We start from the raw sequence: 16,412 nt of genomic DNA on the forward strand, positions 1-16,412 counted from the left end.
AACGGGCGAAACGACTCTGTGTGACATTGTGTTCGCGCACGTCGACTTAGGTTTACTCAGTTTAGCATAAAATTAGAAACAACTGCATTCTACACAGAAATGAAAATGTATACAAATTAAAGAAACTACATCCCATGCTGATATACTACAACTTGCATCTGGTTTTCTGTGTCCTTTGGTTTTTAGGAACTTTAATGACTATGCAACACACAAACACGGTTATATTCACATTTAGGAGTAAACTGTATTTTGGTGTCGAGGCCTAACAAAAGCTGAATGCATTTCCTTCCTCAAACTATAGGAGCTTTTTAGTCATTCGTTTGCTTGTCGGCTTTTCTCACATTTATTAGTTTGGATTATTTCAGGTATTTGCTTCATCAACTTCAGATTTTGATCATATTTTCTTTTGGTTTAGTATTAATATCTTCTTGTTTAGTTTTGGTTCGCAAGTATGTAATGTGGGTCTGTTTTGCACAATTGAGATCTGAGGTTACTCGGGTATGTATTTATAGGCAGGTGTAGGACTGCACCTATATATCCCATGAAAAAAAAAAAAGTCAACTTAACTCTAATGAAATGCAAACTTGAAAATGTTGAAATAAAAAAGTCATTATTGTGTGATTCACTAAATTCACTCCTTCTGATCAGTGTTCTCGTGGTGCTTCCGAAAAATAATTGTATCATTAATCGGATATTTCGTCACACAGAGAGGCGTGTTTTGGGGGTGTGGATGGTTTGATTGACATGCTCGTGGTGCAGTCAGGTTTCCGGTATAAGTGGGCGGGGCAAAGCATCCTCAGGTTTTTAGTCAGGTCCACCGCTCGCTCCGCCCCGGCTCGTCCAAATTTGGTCACCCCTGACTCCTAAAATCCAAGATGGTCATGGCCAAAATGCCAGACTGGAGGCTTTAGAACAGCAGTTTGTCCCTTGAGGCCAAACATCAGGCAATAATGCCATTTTCAATATTATGCAACAGTAGTGTAGTACAGTGTTTTGACTCCGGCAGTGGGACTTCCTATTCCTCGGTTTAGCCTCTTTAATAGTCACGTGTCACCTGGTGGGTGCACAAACAGCTCGCTAGGGCATTTGCTAAAGCCTCTTCCGCTGCAGTTTAATTGCAGACTAGTTTTTGAATAACAATTGCTCGAGGCGGACAGTGTGGAAGCTTTCGGAGGAGGTCTGAGGTAACCTGCCCGTGATCCCTTTGTCTCAGTTATTGCTAATTACAACTGCCTCGGCTCCTGCTGCTATTAGCGTCTTCCCCTTCTGAATCTCTGTTCCTCCAGCCAAATGCTACAGCTTCAATGGGCTTATTTTAGAGTGGTAATTTTGTGGCTTTTGGTTAATCGCCCCTCTCTTAATCTTGGATACACAGCAGCACTCGCATAAAGACGTACACAGCAGGAAACAGAAGCCCGACATAAAATCGGAGCGGCGTACGACGCCCGTTAGAAAGAGGACAGAATTCTTCTTTAACTGAAAAAGTAGACAGGCCTGCAACTTTTAGAGTCTCTAGAAGCATTGTTTTCGTCCATTTTTTGCACCACACAAAGTATTTTACAGCTCGTGTAGGTGTGTCTGCTGGGTGGCAGCCAAAGTGAGTCGGGCTGCAGAACAGAAAGATCAGAAAAATAAAAACAAAATAAGAAAAGCAGAAAGATGATAAGTTATTAGTTTGACTGTTTTTTTTGGTCCTTTTGTCTGAGGAATTCCAACGTCCGTTTGTCTGACTTTGGTTTTTGGATCAACTGCTGGCTAAATTGCCACGAATCCAACTGCATATTCATTATTTCCAGAACAATAATCAGAGTAATTGTATATCTTTCATTTTTTTTGTCACAGATGCGGACGGTGGAATTCAGGGGAAAGATTTACTGTACAGCCCGTTTCCAAAAACGTTGGGATGTTGTGTAAAACGTAAAATAAAAACCCTCATGCAAATGATGTAAACCCATATTTAATTGAAAATACACCGTCAAATGTTGAAACTGAGAAATTTAGTTTTATGCAAAAAGACGTGCTCATTTTGAATTTGACGCCAGCGAAACATCTCAAAAAAGTTCAAATCATTGTATTCCGTTTTTATTTACATTTTGTCCCAACTCCTTTGGAAACCTGGCTGTACGTTATTTCTTTAACTTTCGTCAAATACATTGGCAAGCCACGGTGCTTGCTTGGGACTTTGGATGAGTCAGCATTTTGCCATGCTTCCCCCACCGGCAAACTTTTTCTTTAAAGATTCATTTTGATGGCTTTCACAGCGATGGTGGATACACGCAGTAAACGTTCAGCCACTCAGGAAGTGAAGCGGGGATTTGCTGCTCGGGTTCATGTCCCGACCACTTGGTTATCGGGTCGCCCCGCACTGACAAACTCATGATACAGAACGGGAAAAGCTTTCCAGTTTCAAGACAAGCCTACAGTCACTTCTTTCTGAGATTTCTCGGAAGTGCTGCAGCGTAGAGACGAGTGAACGCTGCTCGGCTGGCGACACTCTCCCGCTCGTCTTGAGGCCAAAAAAGACCAAATGAACTTCTCCGGGCTGGTTGTTAACAAACAACAGGAACAAAAGGTTTGGTCATTAGGAGAAAATTCTTCAGGAAGAAGTGCAATGAGTCACCTTGTCACCCACGGTGGGCTATTAGCGGCTTCGGTTTCCATGTCAACCGGATGACTTGTGTAGCTTGAATGGACAGCGAAGGAAGGTGCACGACGGTACGGAGAGAGAGAGAGAGAGAGAGAGAAAAAGCAGCCCGGAGTTCATCCAGTGAATGCGAGAGAGAAACTCAACTGCAACACGACAGAAGTGATGCAGCATAAATGATGCGAGACAACACGACGCAGCGACACAACAAAAAAATCGGAGATCGATATTCATCCACGGCAGACGGAAACGGACTGCAGCAACAATTACAAACAAAAGGTCATCGTCGTGCCGACACGAGTGCGCCTGTCCGTGCGCATCCGTGCGTGAAGGAGCCGCTGCGTTTTGCGGGTCGAGAGGTTTTGTGTTGGTGTTCTTCCAACTGCAAGTGGAGTAAAATCACCAGGCTATCTCAGGAGAGTTAAAAAAAAAAAAAAAGATTAAAAACATAAATAATTATAATCAGGCTTTTAAAATGCTCCGACTCGCCACCCCGGTCGCGGTGGCCGTGCGAGGGCGAGGAGTGTTTTTTACACTAGCCGACAGTCTGTTTCTCAGCACGCTGCATTAAATCGAGTTAAAATATTTAGCTGCGCCGCCTTCGAAACGCACAAAATGGATGTTTTCAGTCCTCGGTAGATTTCCGACCTCCCCTGGCCCGCTTCCTGCTTTCCTGCCTCCAAACAAACAGGCCGAGCTCAGTCAGAGCGTCTGCTGCGTTTACTGCCATCGATTACCACCACAGAAATATCCAGCATGAGAGCCGGTATAAATAAACGCTATTAATTATAGATTTAAGAGAGTGTAAAGACGCAGAGGGCTCAATGTTTAACTTCGCAGCATTTTTTAAAAAAAAATTTCTTCCTGCATTTGCGATAATCATCTCAGACGATGAAATAAACCGAGCCAGTCGTCCGCGTACACAGCTGGCAGAAATCCAATCTAAAAATACTCGAGCCTCACAGCGTCTCATCTCAAATAACAGGTTTTTACAATGTGCGTGTATTCTTGAGCTTTCAGCTTCCGAATGCCGCGACAGCACGGATGGATTCTGAGACCGCAGACCTGGAACACCCCCCCCCCTCCCCGACCATCCCGTACGGAGACAAGACACCCAAACCGACAGACGTGTTTCTGAGTCTGTGTGTTTTGTTGTCATGTTTTCAGGTTGTTTTGCCCCGCTCTCGTGAACGTGATCTCTCAGGAACGCTGGGAGGGACTTTCTTTTCAATTTGACACAAACGTTCCTTTGGACTCGAGGATGAACTCAACTTATCCGATTTTAGTGGTCAAAGTTCAACTTCACTGTGACGTCACAAAGTTTCATGTTCAGTGTTCAACACCACTGAGTCCCAACATGTAAGAGGACTACATCTTAGTGCACTAAGGGAAGTGAGTCATTTTGAAAAACATTTTAAAGCTGTATGTTTGCATCTCTCTCGTGTTGGTTTGTGTCTCTACATGTTTCTGTGTTTATCCTGTTCACCATTTATTTGGTTCCATCCATCTGCTGCGTTGTGTTTGCATCTCTTTATATCATTCACTGACCGTCACATATTGACAGTATTTTTATTTCTATAAAACAAAACAAAATCTGTGCGGATTCCTCGCGGCTGAAACGGCTTAAACTCCGCGGGAGGTGATATATTTCTATTAATAAAAGCGCGCTATTTGCTAATATTCAGCTCCAAACCAGACTCAGACCTGCTGTTTGTAATTGTGTGGGAGTTTGTTTTGACTCTATGTCTCCTGACATCTGTGCAGCTCTCACACTCTCCAGATCCACAATCACACTAATGAAATGTGTAGGAGGACATTTATATCCTCCTCTTATTCACTCTACATAAACTAAAATAATACCCAACCTCTACTAGTTGATGTACACAAATCATCAACAGTTATGGTGAAATAAATATGTACTATTCTGAAGACAGGCTGTCTACAGGCCGTGTCTACTTTTATACTTAAATACAAAATGTTGACTTTGTACACTTTTACTGAAGAGCTGACTACTTCGACATCTAATAGTCATTGGATTTATTTTGATCATTCGTTTTGAAACGTGCAGACAAATAGTAAAAATCTGAACCCTAGACTGTTGTATGATCCTCCCAGAACAGACCGATCAAAAAACAAAAAAAAATCTATAAATACAGTTAATAAAGTGGCACTGCATGTAACACACCCATTAGGCCACTAGAGGATACTATGTCAGTCTCACGGTTTGCCTTTCCACGGAATTAAAAGTACACATACATAAGATCGGGGTCAATGAAAGAGGTCATGTGACAAACGGTCATGTGATGAGGGACAACGTCCGAGTAAAGTCGGGCGGGAGGTCGGAGGTCGTTGGACAGATAAAACCCAGGAGACCAGGATGGGAGTCCGAGAGAAAGCAACGTGGAGGCGTTTCCAATTTTGTACAGAACTAAACTTATTTAACTCATGGGACATTTTCTGTGTTCAATTTGGAACTCGCGGTTACGTCGTTGCTAGGCAACGTGGATGAAAAAAATTAGGCCGTTGGGAAGATGAACATTTTCCTCAGCCGTAGGCTTTTATCTACATTATGACTCTACAGTCTAAAATTACAATATATTAGCTTAACATCCGAATTTTCCGTTTTATAGAAAGTTTTGAGTCCTGACGTCGTGGACACCACAAGAGGGCGCCGTTCAGACGGACCCTTCTCGTGCACGCGGTAAATACGACCCCATTTGAACGCGGCAACAAACACGACCAAGGATCGGCATTTCTGGCAAAAAAGATACTATTCGGGATTCGCTCCGAACTGTTCGACTGGCAGCAGAAAGCTTTTAGGTGATTTACCGCTGAAACTTAAGGCGCTTTCTTTTTCCCGCCGAGTCGAGTGCAAGACATAACAGAGACGCGGTGTTCTGTAGCGAACCGATGTATTACACGCTGTAGCTGCAATGAAGATTAGAAATAACAAAACAAAACAAAAAAAAAGGGAAGCAGTCGAAGTAACGGCAGCGCTTTTACAAAGCAACACTTTACTGCTGTGTCGGCGTGCAGAGCAGCGCGCTGCATTCAGAGCTGCGTGTGGGCTCGTCGCTCCTCCAGCAGCAATATTTCTGGCAGGCGAGTGGGAGGCTGCGTACCTTCTAATACTTCTGTCTTCACCGATGACAGAAAAGATTAAAAAAGCGTTCATTCCATTATCGAATAAGCGGAACAATGAGACTTTTGGATCTCATTGACATTACGTTGGCAATAATGCCGTCACATCACAGTGTGCCTAATGTGGACTGAACTCTTGGCTGCGTCGCTTGTTTTTACATCGCAAAACGTCGAAGATTAGCCCGAGGCAATATGGGATTATGAGATTTATATGAATATACATACATTCATTACTGCATGGGGGATTAAGGTGCAGGGAGAGCAGAGAAGAATCCAGACAGAGGGCGGGTAGAGAAAAGACAAGAGACCGCTGGAGAGGAGGAGGAAGATTAAAATAGAAGAAAAAAAGAGTAGAGAGGAGGAAAAGACAACAGGGAAAGGAGAGGAGGGAAGAAGGGAGGAGGCAAGAAAGAAAAGAGCAACAAAAATTAAGAGGAGAGGTGAGGAAGAGTTACGAGAGAGGAGGAGAGGAAAGGATGAGATGAGGAAAAAGAAGAAGAGAAGAGAAGAGAAGAGAAGAGAAGAGAAGAGAAGAGAAGAGAAGAGAAGAGAAGAGAAGAGAAGAGAAGAGAAGAGAAAATGAAAAAGAGATGCAGACAAAGTGGAGATGGAAGAAGAGATCAAGGCAGAAAGATAACTGCAGAGGAGACGAGGCGTAAGAGGAGTCAGAGGGGAACTGTGTGAACGCCAAAATAAAAGCGTGAACAGAGAGGAAAAGCAACAAAAAAAAAGGGAAAATTAAACAACCAGTCGGGGTGGTTTCCCGTCAGCGCGACTTCTGTAGTCTCCTGCTGAGACAAATGTGTATATCTAACTCACAAATCTGGATTATCGCAATAAGATGTTAATAAATTCAGGTGGAAGTATGTTGGCTTTTCAAAGTAACAGTGGAATGATAAAACAAGAGCGCATAACTGTGCTAATAAAAGTGACACAAAAAAAAAAAAAAAAAAACTCACCTCAATTTTCCTCTTGGTGTTACAGACAGTGAACTAACCACAGACGCTCAACTGTCCCGCTGTTATTACAGACATTGAACTAACGCAGACGTGTTAATTTGAATACATGTATCACAGCTGATTTCTTTGTAAAAAAGCTACGTCTGCATGCAGGACATCACGATTTGTGTGGTGCTGCTGCTTTTGTTGTTTCATAATATCACAACAGAAATAAAAGGAGCTCCTCAGAGCTGGTAAGAACTCAGAGATCAGAGGTGGGACGCTCCAGCAACACAGCAGAGAAGCAGAGAACAAATATAATAATAAAGTACCCGGAGGAACACACACACACACACACACACACACACACACACACACACACACACACACACACACACAAAGCCTGGCTGCAGACTGCATGGGCAGAAAATTGTTCCCACAAATTACCAATTCATTCTCGCTCATATGACAAACCATTGACATACATTGCAAACATGTGTATTCACAACGTTTCTGTAATTCCCCTCAATTAGTAATCTGCAGCCTCACAGAGCCCAGTTGTTTCCTGGAATTAATCCTGTTCAGCCTCCGACTAAATGACGCTCCTGAATTTTGAGGCCCGACTTCCCCTGCAGACCAACACGTGTCATCGCATGCAGACACCTTCTGTATGGAGACTGAAGTTGAACTGTTCACATTGAACACATTGATCCCTGACGGCACCTGATTGAGGCACATTGGTAGCTACCCCCCCTCCCCCCCAACCACCACCACCCCCGTGACCGTTTGAGTAAGAAGCTACTTGTAGAGCCCTTTATATCCACACAGAAAAAAGGGTCAAATACAGAAGTACAATACCACCGAAGGCCACTTGGGGGTGGCTCCAAAAAGCCGCTGGCTCCAATAGACTCCTATTCAAATACCAACTTCTCTCATGAAATACAAAGTGAATAAATCTTTTCCACAACTTTTGATAAAAGGAAAGCGTTTTTTGTGATAATCACATGACAAATATTGTGGAATCAGAGCAAACTTTGCCTATTTTTTTCCATCAAAACTTGTAAAATATACGTGTACATTTTTAATTAGATTTCACAAAACATTTCATGTAATTACAGATTATTGGATTAACATTTGGGGGGGGGATGGGGCGGGAACTAGGACTGTATATCAATCAGCTGTTAAGTTTGTCCTGAATTGAGAGGCCAGCATCTTGTCTGTTGGTTTGTTTGACGTCTACCAGCACATAACAAATGCATCTAAAAAAGCTACACTAATCCTCTCTGAATTGTGGTGGAGTAGAAGTACCTAAAAACTCAAATAAATGTCTTGAATGAAATTGCAGTAATCAAGAGAAACATAAAAAAAAAAACCACAGAATAAACCCGAGTGAAGAGGTTTATTAGGCAGGAGGAGGCGGCTAATCAGCAGTTATCTGCAGTGTGGGCTCTCAGCGTGTCACAGCCTCTTTAATAAAGAGCCCGGAGCCAAATGTGCACCGAGGCGTTGGGGACCTTCCAGTAATTAAACCTGCAGCAAACACGGGGCTAAAGAGGTGGACTCGGCCTCCAACAAGCCTCCTCTTCACCGTCAGCTGATCCCAATTAGATAAATGGCTCCCAGCTCCGCACCGCCAGCACACGGGTTCCCCACAAACCAATCTCACACAATTTTCATACAATTTTATTCATCCATTTCATTGGTGAAGATATATATTTGGTAATAGCATTGATCAATAATTAGAGTAATGTTTTGCCTTTAAAAAAAACAAAAAAAGAAACATTCAAATTTGAAAGATATTTAGTCAAAATTATCAGGAAAAAAAAACCCCACATTTTATAAAATGAGTTTTGTAAACTCCCTGCACTAACGATGTTATTTAAAGTGAATTATTAGCTAACTTTTAAGTATTCAGTGCAGATAAATGGCTTTTTCTATTATTATTTTTGACACACACAGATGAATAGTTTTACAGTTGAGGATTTCATCTGTAACAACACTATTTATGTTAGTTTATCATGTGTTTTGGATGTAACTGTGGCGGTCAGATGAAATGTTGCCGTGAGGAAAAAAACATCCATAATCCTTCTGAAGTTTGGTGGAGGAGCAAGAATCTATCTTAAAAAAAACAACTTGAAAATCAAAGCTTCTCAATAATGCAACATAAAGCTTTAAATATTCTAAATTCCCGAATTGAATCTCTCTCCAGCACCTCATTGATGGCCACTAAACTTGCAGACAACGAGGTTCATTTAGTGTGAAATAGACCTTTAAATAACCAGCGGCCGAACTGCGGGGACCTGATGACCTCTGGTGGCAGACTGGAGTACTGCAGCTGCCACAGTTTTGGCTCGATTTATTCGAATTTCTGTGCTTTAGAGGTCATGTCCTCGTGCTTTGTTTCTAAAGATGATTAATCAGAATCCGTTTTACCAAAACATTATAAACTGACTGATTAAAGGCTCAAATGTAGCAGCTGTCCCTTAATTATCATATAAAAACACTCACGTGAAAGTCTCGGTCCTCACGAGGCCCTGCAGAGCTCCTCGGTCCACGTGGGCTGTTCGTCTCTGAAAGGAGGACAAGCCTCCCGACTTGAATCTTCCGAGTTCCACTGCTGGTTTGATTCGCTCTCCCGCTCGTCATCTTTACTTGTATTTGCTCCCTCCATCTGCTGTGAAGTTCCGGGATGTCTCGGTGTTCTTCCTCGTTTTCCCTCTACGAGAAGTGGTTTAGAGACGCTCCTCATCCTCCCCGAGACAACGACCTCCTCCCAGTGCAGCCATGATTTGACGCCGAGGGGGGGGAAAAAATTAAAAAAATAAAGCCCCTTTCTATTTTTAATTACCATGCCATGTCTCCCACCGTCACGATGTCCCGCCGGTGTTCCTGACAGGTGATCCATAGCAGCAGGTGGATTCTGATGAGTCGATCGAATCCACCCGAGAGGTCATCGGAGCGCTGTTTCAATGGAAGTGAAGGGAATGTTGACCTTTTGCACAAAAGGTCAATGAAACTGATCCGCTTCAGTTTGATGGATGCCAATGTGAAATGTCAGAACTTCTTTTCAAAGTTTCTAAATCCTCAAATTGTCCCGATTATCCGCAGGTTTACACGGAAACACTGCAGATATTTGACGCTCTCTCTAGTACGCGATTTGTTTTTTAAAGAGTTTTGAGACACATTGGTGTTTTGTGTGTGTGTGTGTGTGTGGTTTTAACTAAGAAGATGAATTAGTCCTTTCTTCCATTGTCAACAGGAGGGGGAGGGGGTATTGTTGAAAATCACCTCCGATTTTTGTCCAAAGACGGCTGGTTTAAATAAAAGCTTTAGTTTGAATCTCCAAACGGCTCACTCTCATGCATTCATCCACACACCCTGCGTACCCAGGAAATAAAGCAATTCAGCATCTGGGCTTTATCACAAAACAGGTTTAATTTAATATCTCTTTATTTTTTAAAATAATTAAACATTTGTATTTCTCCAACCCTTTTTTATCTTTTTTTTTTTCAGCTTTTAAATCATATTATATCTGGGCCATTCTAAAGCACACATGAACTCTGCTCGGGAGGAGGAGGAGGAGGAGGAGGAGGAGGTCCTCTGTCGAAAAAAAACAACAACTCCCCGCCAGGACAAAAATGGTCTGCTCCGTGCCTTCCCCTCTACTCTCACCTCCTTCCCTCCCTCCTTCTGCCTACCTTCCCTCACCCCTCTCCTCCCTCCCCCAACTAAAATAAAAATATATCCAATGGGCAAAAGAAACTTCATCAAAATATTCAAAATGAGATAAAAACCAAGAGAAGAGGGAGGGGTGAGACAGAAAAAGAAGAAACAGACTAAAAAAGGGGGTGGGTGGGTGGGGCGGGGTGGGGGGGGGAAACACTATCATAAATACCAGGAAGTCTTGTTCCATAATACCTCTTTATATACTGGATACTCCTCTCCACAGTTTCCTAAGCAAAAAACATAGGCTAAATTACTACGAGATACAAGATTATCAGTGTACTGCATTCAATAACAATGTACAGGGTTGTCTTTTTTGTCACTGTTGTTGTTGTTGTTGTTGTTGTTGCTGCTGCTGCTGCTGTTGCAATACTGTGAAGTCAACGCGGCGCCCCCCGGTGGGCAGAAGGAGGGTGGTGGGAAGTAAACGGGTGAGGTGAGGCGGGGGCGCTCGTCTTTTCACAACAGGAGGAAGATTTTTTTTTTTTTTTTTTTTGGCGTTCCTCTCGAGACCTTTTTTTTTTTTTTTTTTTTTGTCTCTGTGTGTGTGTGTGTGTGTGCGTGCGTGTGTGTGTCCCCGTTTATGGCCGAACGGACGGTACCAGTGCCAGACTGATACCTGCGGTGGTAGGGAAGAGGAGGAGGACGAGGAGGTGGAGGGGGAGGAGGAGGGATGAAGAGTAGTCCATCATTTTCAGAGCAGGGTGGAAATAAGCGGAGTGTGTTTACATGGATGCAAACTGGGCGACGCAGATCAGTCAGATCAACTGATCCGAAAGAAGCGGATCATCTTTCGAAGTGGAAAATACTCAGATCACGAGGCGGGAGAAATATCTTCCAAGTCACCATCACTGTAATCAATATACAGATTTGTGTAGGTTTTTTTTTTTTCTTCCTCAGTTATTACTGCGTAGAATATGACTATGGCATATTTAAGTTAGGGTTTTTTTTTTTAGTCTCTTTACTCGCTCCTGATACGACCACCAGATGGCACTAAAGTAAAGAAGAAGAAGACAAAAAGCTGCTGAATTTGATAAAATTCATAAATTTATGTCCACAAAATAAGGGGATATGATGCGTCCTTCTGCCTCCCCCTTCACATTAACAAGTGCGGGACAAATTGGCAGGCTTTTACTGTGAAGGAGCCACAGGAAATGGGATGTCCAAATGGTTTAAGACTCGGGGAGTGAAAATGAGAGATATTCTGGCAGAATTTGTATCAATCAACTCCTGCCGGCCTTTTTGAAGCACGTGCGACACATGAAGTAAAAACTTCAAGAGTTTCTCCCTTCTGTCCATGACCACGCATGTAAACACACTTTAGTTTAGGTTTTCCCGTTGGTCTTTTAATGTGTGTCTGTTCAGTTTAAAACAGGAAGGAGAACAGTAAGGGGGGCGGGCGAGGGGCGTCCGTCAGGAACCATTGGGAGGGAGGCGGAGAAGGGGACGAGGTGGGGGACGAGTATGATGAGTCCACGTGTCCCATGTCGGGGCAGATAAGACAAGAGAGGCGGGCAACAGGGAACAGAAAGATGGAGGCAACAAGAGGAAAAGCGAAGAGGAGAACCAGGAAAATAAAAACGACATATGGGACCGTACTGAAGAAGAAGAAGAAGAAGAGCGGGATGAAGAGTTCAAACCAATCTATCTGCTCTTTTTTTTTTTTTTTCTCAAGAGTTCATTCATGTTCTACAGTCCAAGAAAAGGTTGTTTTTTTTTGTTTGTTTGTTGTAGTTTACATCCCCCTCCCACACAAGTCATTTTCTCATTTTCTATTTTTTTCTTCCTTTTTTTTATTATTATTATTGTTTTGTTTTTTCTGTTTGCAATAATATCAGTTGAAGGGAAAAAAAAAAAAAAAAAAAGAATTATTTACAGTGCTGTTGAAATAATGAAAACAGACGTGATGAATCTACTGTAAAGTAAGTCGCACAAACACAGGAAAGAGAAAAAAAAAAAACATAAGAAAAAAAAAAAAAAAAAAAAAGAAAGAAAAAAAAAGAAAGAAAACGATTAAGAAACCAGCGAGCGCTCTGAGTCGATCCCGAGACGACGGCCTGTATCAGGAGCTCTGGGCTGACATGGCTGATGTGGAGGCGGAGGAGGGTTGGGAGTCGGGTGGGTCAGGATGGAGGGGGTGGGGGGAAGGGTGGGGCGAGTCGGACGGGGAGAGGAGGAGGAGGTGGGGGGAGGGGAGCGCGGCGCTGTCTTCGTTAAGTCGGGATGATCCCGTCGCTCCTAAGGCCCCGCTTCAGCTCCAGGTCCTCCAGCTTCTTCCACAGCTCCTCCCGCTCCTTCTCCTTCTTCTTCTCACTGAAACACAGGAGACGACACGGACGCACTGAGTTTTTTTTTTGTTATTTTGCTTTTCTGAAACCGGCTGTCTCAAGACGCCGGGCGGCGACCTTCGACCTTTCGGGACAACAGACGTCCGCCGGTTCGGCACTCGGAACAACCTGACAAACGTCTAACGACCTAAAAATGAAGGTTGGGGGATTTGGGGATTTTTTTTTTTTTTGGGGGGGGGGGGGGGGATTTGCTCCGTCGCCTGCTGACCAACGTGAGCATCAGCTGATCGACTCGCGCCGCAGCACGTCCTGGAGAATAACCGATCATGTTTCGCGCAGGGATTTGGAGAACTTTTCCGCGCAGGGCACGAGACTCGTTCCGTTCTCCTTCCCACATACGTGTTAACAGCGAAGCTGGTTCGGTAAACTAAGACTTTTTTTTATTTTGTCATTTTCATAAATATGAGGAAGCTCCCCCCCCCCCCCCCCCTATCTGTAATTGGTTGCTTCGACAGATCGGAAAGCCAGAATGAGATCTGTTGCTGAAGCTGACGGCGCGTTAAGCTCCCACTGAACCGACACGCGATTATGAACCCCCGGTATTCAGTGCGACGGCGGAGTCGCCGCGTATCGATCTACCGCGTCGCTCGCGTGACTTCGACGTGCAGGTGGGCGGCTCCTCACCGCTGGCGGTCCGACTTGTAAGTGGCTGTGAGTTCGTCGAATAAGGTACTGTTCATCTCCATGAAGGCCTTCAGGACGTTGTACACCAGCGCCACGATGGCCCTGGGGGGGGGGGGAGAGAGAGAGAGAGAGAGAGAGAGAGAGAGACAGCACGTCGTCACAACCCAGAGAAACCTTCACAGAAGCAGACGGCGGCGGACGAATCAACGCTACGCTGACAGGACGTGTGACATCACGAAGGTGAAGGTCAGAGGAGGATATATTGATTCACGTTGCCTGACTACAAGTGAAACAGAACTTTGTGTGGGAGCATTAAATTAAAAATCCACTTATAACAAACCTTAAAAAAAAAAAAAAAAAAAAAAATTGAAATACTTCTCGCTGAATATTAAAACTTAAAAAGATTTTAATTGAGTTACAGATATTATTAGTTGCGTACCGGGGATGAAGAAAAAGAAATGTCTTTTTAAGCATCAGTATGCAAAGACTACATTAAATATGATGTGTATTTCAGTTGCTGCTGATGTAAAAGGGGGTCAAAATATCTTTCAGTTCAAGAAAATATACAGAATTATATGATGCGTTTCCTTAATTGTCAGTAATGTGTTGTGAATGGATATGGATTCTTTACATTCATATATTATTGTAAGTACCGGTGGTGAGAAGCTGCAATTGAACAGTTTTCTGTTGGTCATTTTCTGAGTAAGAGGCAGGGGGGAAAAAAAAAAAAAAAAAAAAGGATGTTTCTTCAGTCATGAAATGTGTAAATAAGAGCTTGAGTTTTGATTGTGAATCGCCGTTTTTGTTTTTTTTGGATCATTTTGTGCATTACCGTGAGCAGAATAAATCAAAATGATGTCAATATTTCCGGGTCTCGGTTTGTTTTTGAAGCCACTCACGGGTTCCAGTGCTCTTTGGAGATCCTGTAGAGGCTGGCGAACATGATGGGCAGGATGACGCTGGAGTTCTCCTCGATCAGACTCATGATGTACTCGTTGTTCCAGTAGTACAGAGCTCGCTCTGCGACCTGCGAACGCGCACACACAGAACAGGGGGGATTAAATCAAACCGGGCCCTCTGGGGCGACGATGAGGTGCCGGGGTGCCGGGGGCCGTCACTCACCTGGAAATGTGGGCTGGAGACGCATCTGGAGATCTGTTTGAAGAGCGGCTCCTGGATCTTGACGAACTGTGTGGGCTCGATGACGTCCAGGATCTCCTCCAGCTCGCCGAGAAACATCACCTGCGGCGCCGCACGACAGGGAACATGTTACTGCACGCGCACACGCACACAGTTCGAGCAGAAAGAAGTAACGCCCCCCCCCCTCACCTCTTTTTGACTGCAGGTTTTTGGCCAGAACTTCAGTAAGCCTCTGATGACCTGAGGATGAGGAGGAAGAAGACGATTGATTGTTTAACTGCTCCATCTTTATTCAGAGTAACCCCCCTCCAATCCCCCCAAAACAAAAACAAAAAAACCAACAAAAAAACATCAACTTTTATTTTAAACTACCGAATCTGTGCTTAAAGTTTTATGTTTAAACTGAGAATCTACTCGACAACTCAGCTGGTGTGTAAAACTCTTTCACAGGAAGTCAAAAAGTTTCAAATTCATTAATACAAACTCACTGCAATAACATATTTATGCTAAGAAAAGGAGTGTTTTGCATACAGTTCCAAGTGCTTTAACCACAAAACCTCAGATTTTTTTCTGTTATTAAGTTTTAAAACACGCATTTCTGTAATTTTTATGTCAGAATAAACGCAACAGTTTGTCTCAAATATTCAGACAAGCAACAGGAACTTGTGTATATGAAGTAACACGTGCAACATTTGTCATCCCGTTAGGCCGCGTAAAAGTATGATAAACGTTACATCAACAAATCAGAATATTGCCACTATCACGATGATTTAAAAAAAAAAAAAAAAATTTTATCCAATTAAAAATACTGAAAAACGGATATTTTCGTGAACGATACGATATGTCACAGGACATAAAAGATTTTTATCAGCGTTAACAGACACGACGACGGAAATGTAAAAAACCCAAAAAGAACATGAAGGACAGAAAGCTTAAAAAAAAAAAAAAAAAAAAAAAAACCCACAATAAATCGAGATATAAACAGGTTTCACTGATACTTACTGGTTCTGTTAATGTTGGGTCTTTCTCTAGGAACTGTACAATGCAATACGCCAACTGCAAGAAGAGGAGAGATGAAGACTTTACTGATGGCCGTTTATTAAAATCAAAGAATTTCTCAGTCGCTATAACTTTTATGCTTGTATTTCTGTATTTTATTACTTTATTTTTTTTCATTCCACCTGTAAATCCAGATTTAAAGACGTTTTTAATATACAGGCTAAGTCACACAAGCCCAACTTTAAAAAGCCTGTTAACAATCCCCAGTAATTAAACGGACTCAGTTTGTGATCTCGGTGAAGGTGTTGAACATCAAAGCTTGTTTGTTTGTACCTGTGCATGGAAGAGGGACAGACTCCTGACAGTGTGGAGGGGGATCAACACTTTGACCAGAAACTGTTTATGCTCCGCTTTCAGTGGCAGAGCGAAGCCATTGATTATACTGGAAGAGAGGAAACGGGAAGGCAAATTAACGAAAATCAAAGCGCCGCGTTCATTCGGTCTGAAGGTGTCCGTAAAAGTGTTTATTGGGAGTGGAGTTCGGTTTTTCATGCTGCTGAGGTCTCACTCGGGTTAAACAGCCTCAGCTGGAACAGAGCAGAGTGTGTGAATGCGTGTCTGAGGCGAGGAGGCCTCCACATACCTCCCCAGGATCTCCAGCAACTCAGCCACCCCGTTGAAGTGCTCCGTCTCATAAACAAAACTGCACGGCAGACAGAGACGGAAGAAAGGGGGTGGGGGGGACAGGAGACAAGAAAAGACATTAGCGACTCCAACACAATTCACAAAGCTGGCAACGAGAGATGATGTTGACGCTCGGCAGTAAAATAACAAAAGACGCGAGCGCAACTATGC

The 16,412-nt window shown here is 43.2% G+C and overlaps 1 protein-coding gene across 1 annotated transcript in view; it reads right to left on the bottom strand.

The window, feature by feature from the left end:
* Positions 1–11,530: 11,530 nt before the first annotated feature.
* The window catches only part of ppp2r5eb (protein phosphatase 2, regulatory subunit B', epsilon isoform b), a 34,256-nt gene continuing 29,374 nt past the window's right edge, over positions 11,531–16,412 (bottom strand). Inside the window, exons 7-14 of the mRNA XM_069717055.1 lie at positions 16,201–16,260; positions 15,891–15,999; positions 15,561–15,614; positions 14,748–14,798; positions 14,541–14,660; positions 14,318–14,445; positions 13,419–13,520; positions 11,531–12,759 (exon numbers count right to left, since the gene is read on the bottom strand). Of these exons, the coding sequence (XP_069573156.1) occupies positions 12,660–12,759; positions 13,419–13,520; positions 14,318–14,445; positions 14,541–14,660; positions 14,748–14,798; positions 15,561–15,614; positions 15,891–15,999; positions 16,201–16,260 (724 nt within the window). The 3' untranslated portion in view covers positions 11,531–12,659. The remainder of the gene's footprint in view (positions 12,760–13,418; positions 13,521–14,317; positions 14,446–14,540; positions 14,661–14,747; positions 14,799–15,560; positions 15,615–15,890; positions 16,000–16,200; positions 16,261–16,412) is intronic.

Source organism: Brachyistius frenatus, unplaced genomic scaffold (genome assembly GCF_029030835.1).
Source record: "Brachyistius frenatus isolate BFR_SWC_R1_liver_20210118 unplaced genomic scaffold, ASM2903083v1 Contig_168, whole genome shotgun sequence".
In the NCBI taxonomy this organism is placed as follows: Eukaryota; Metazoa; Chordata; class Actinopteri; family Embiotocidae; genus Brachyistius; species Brachyistius frenatus.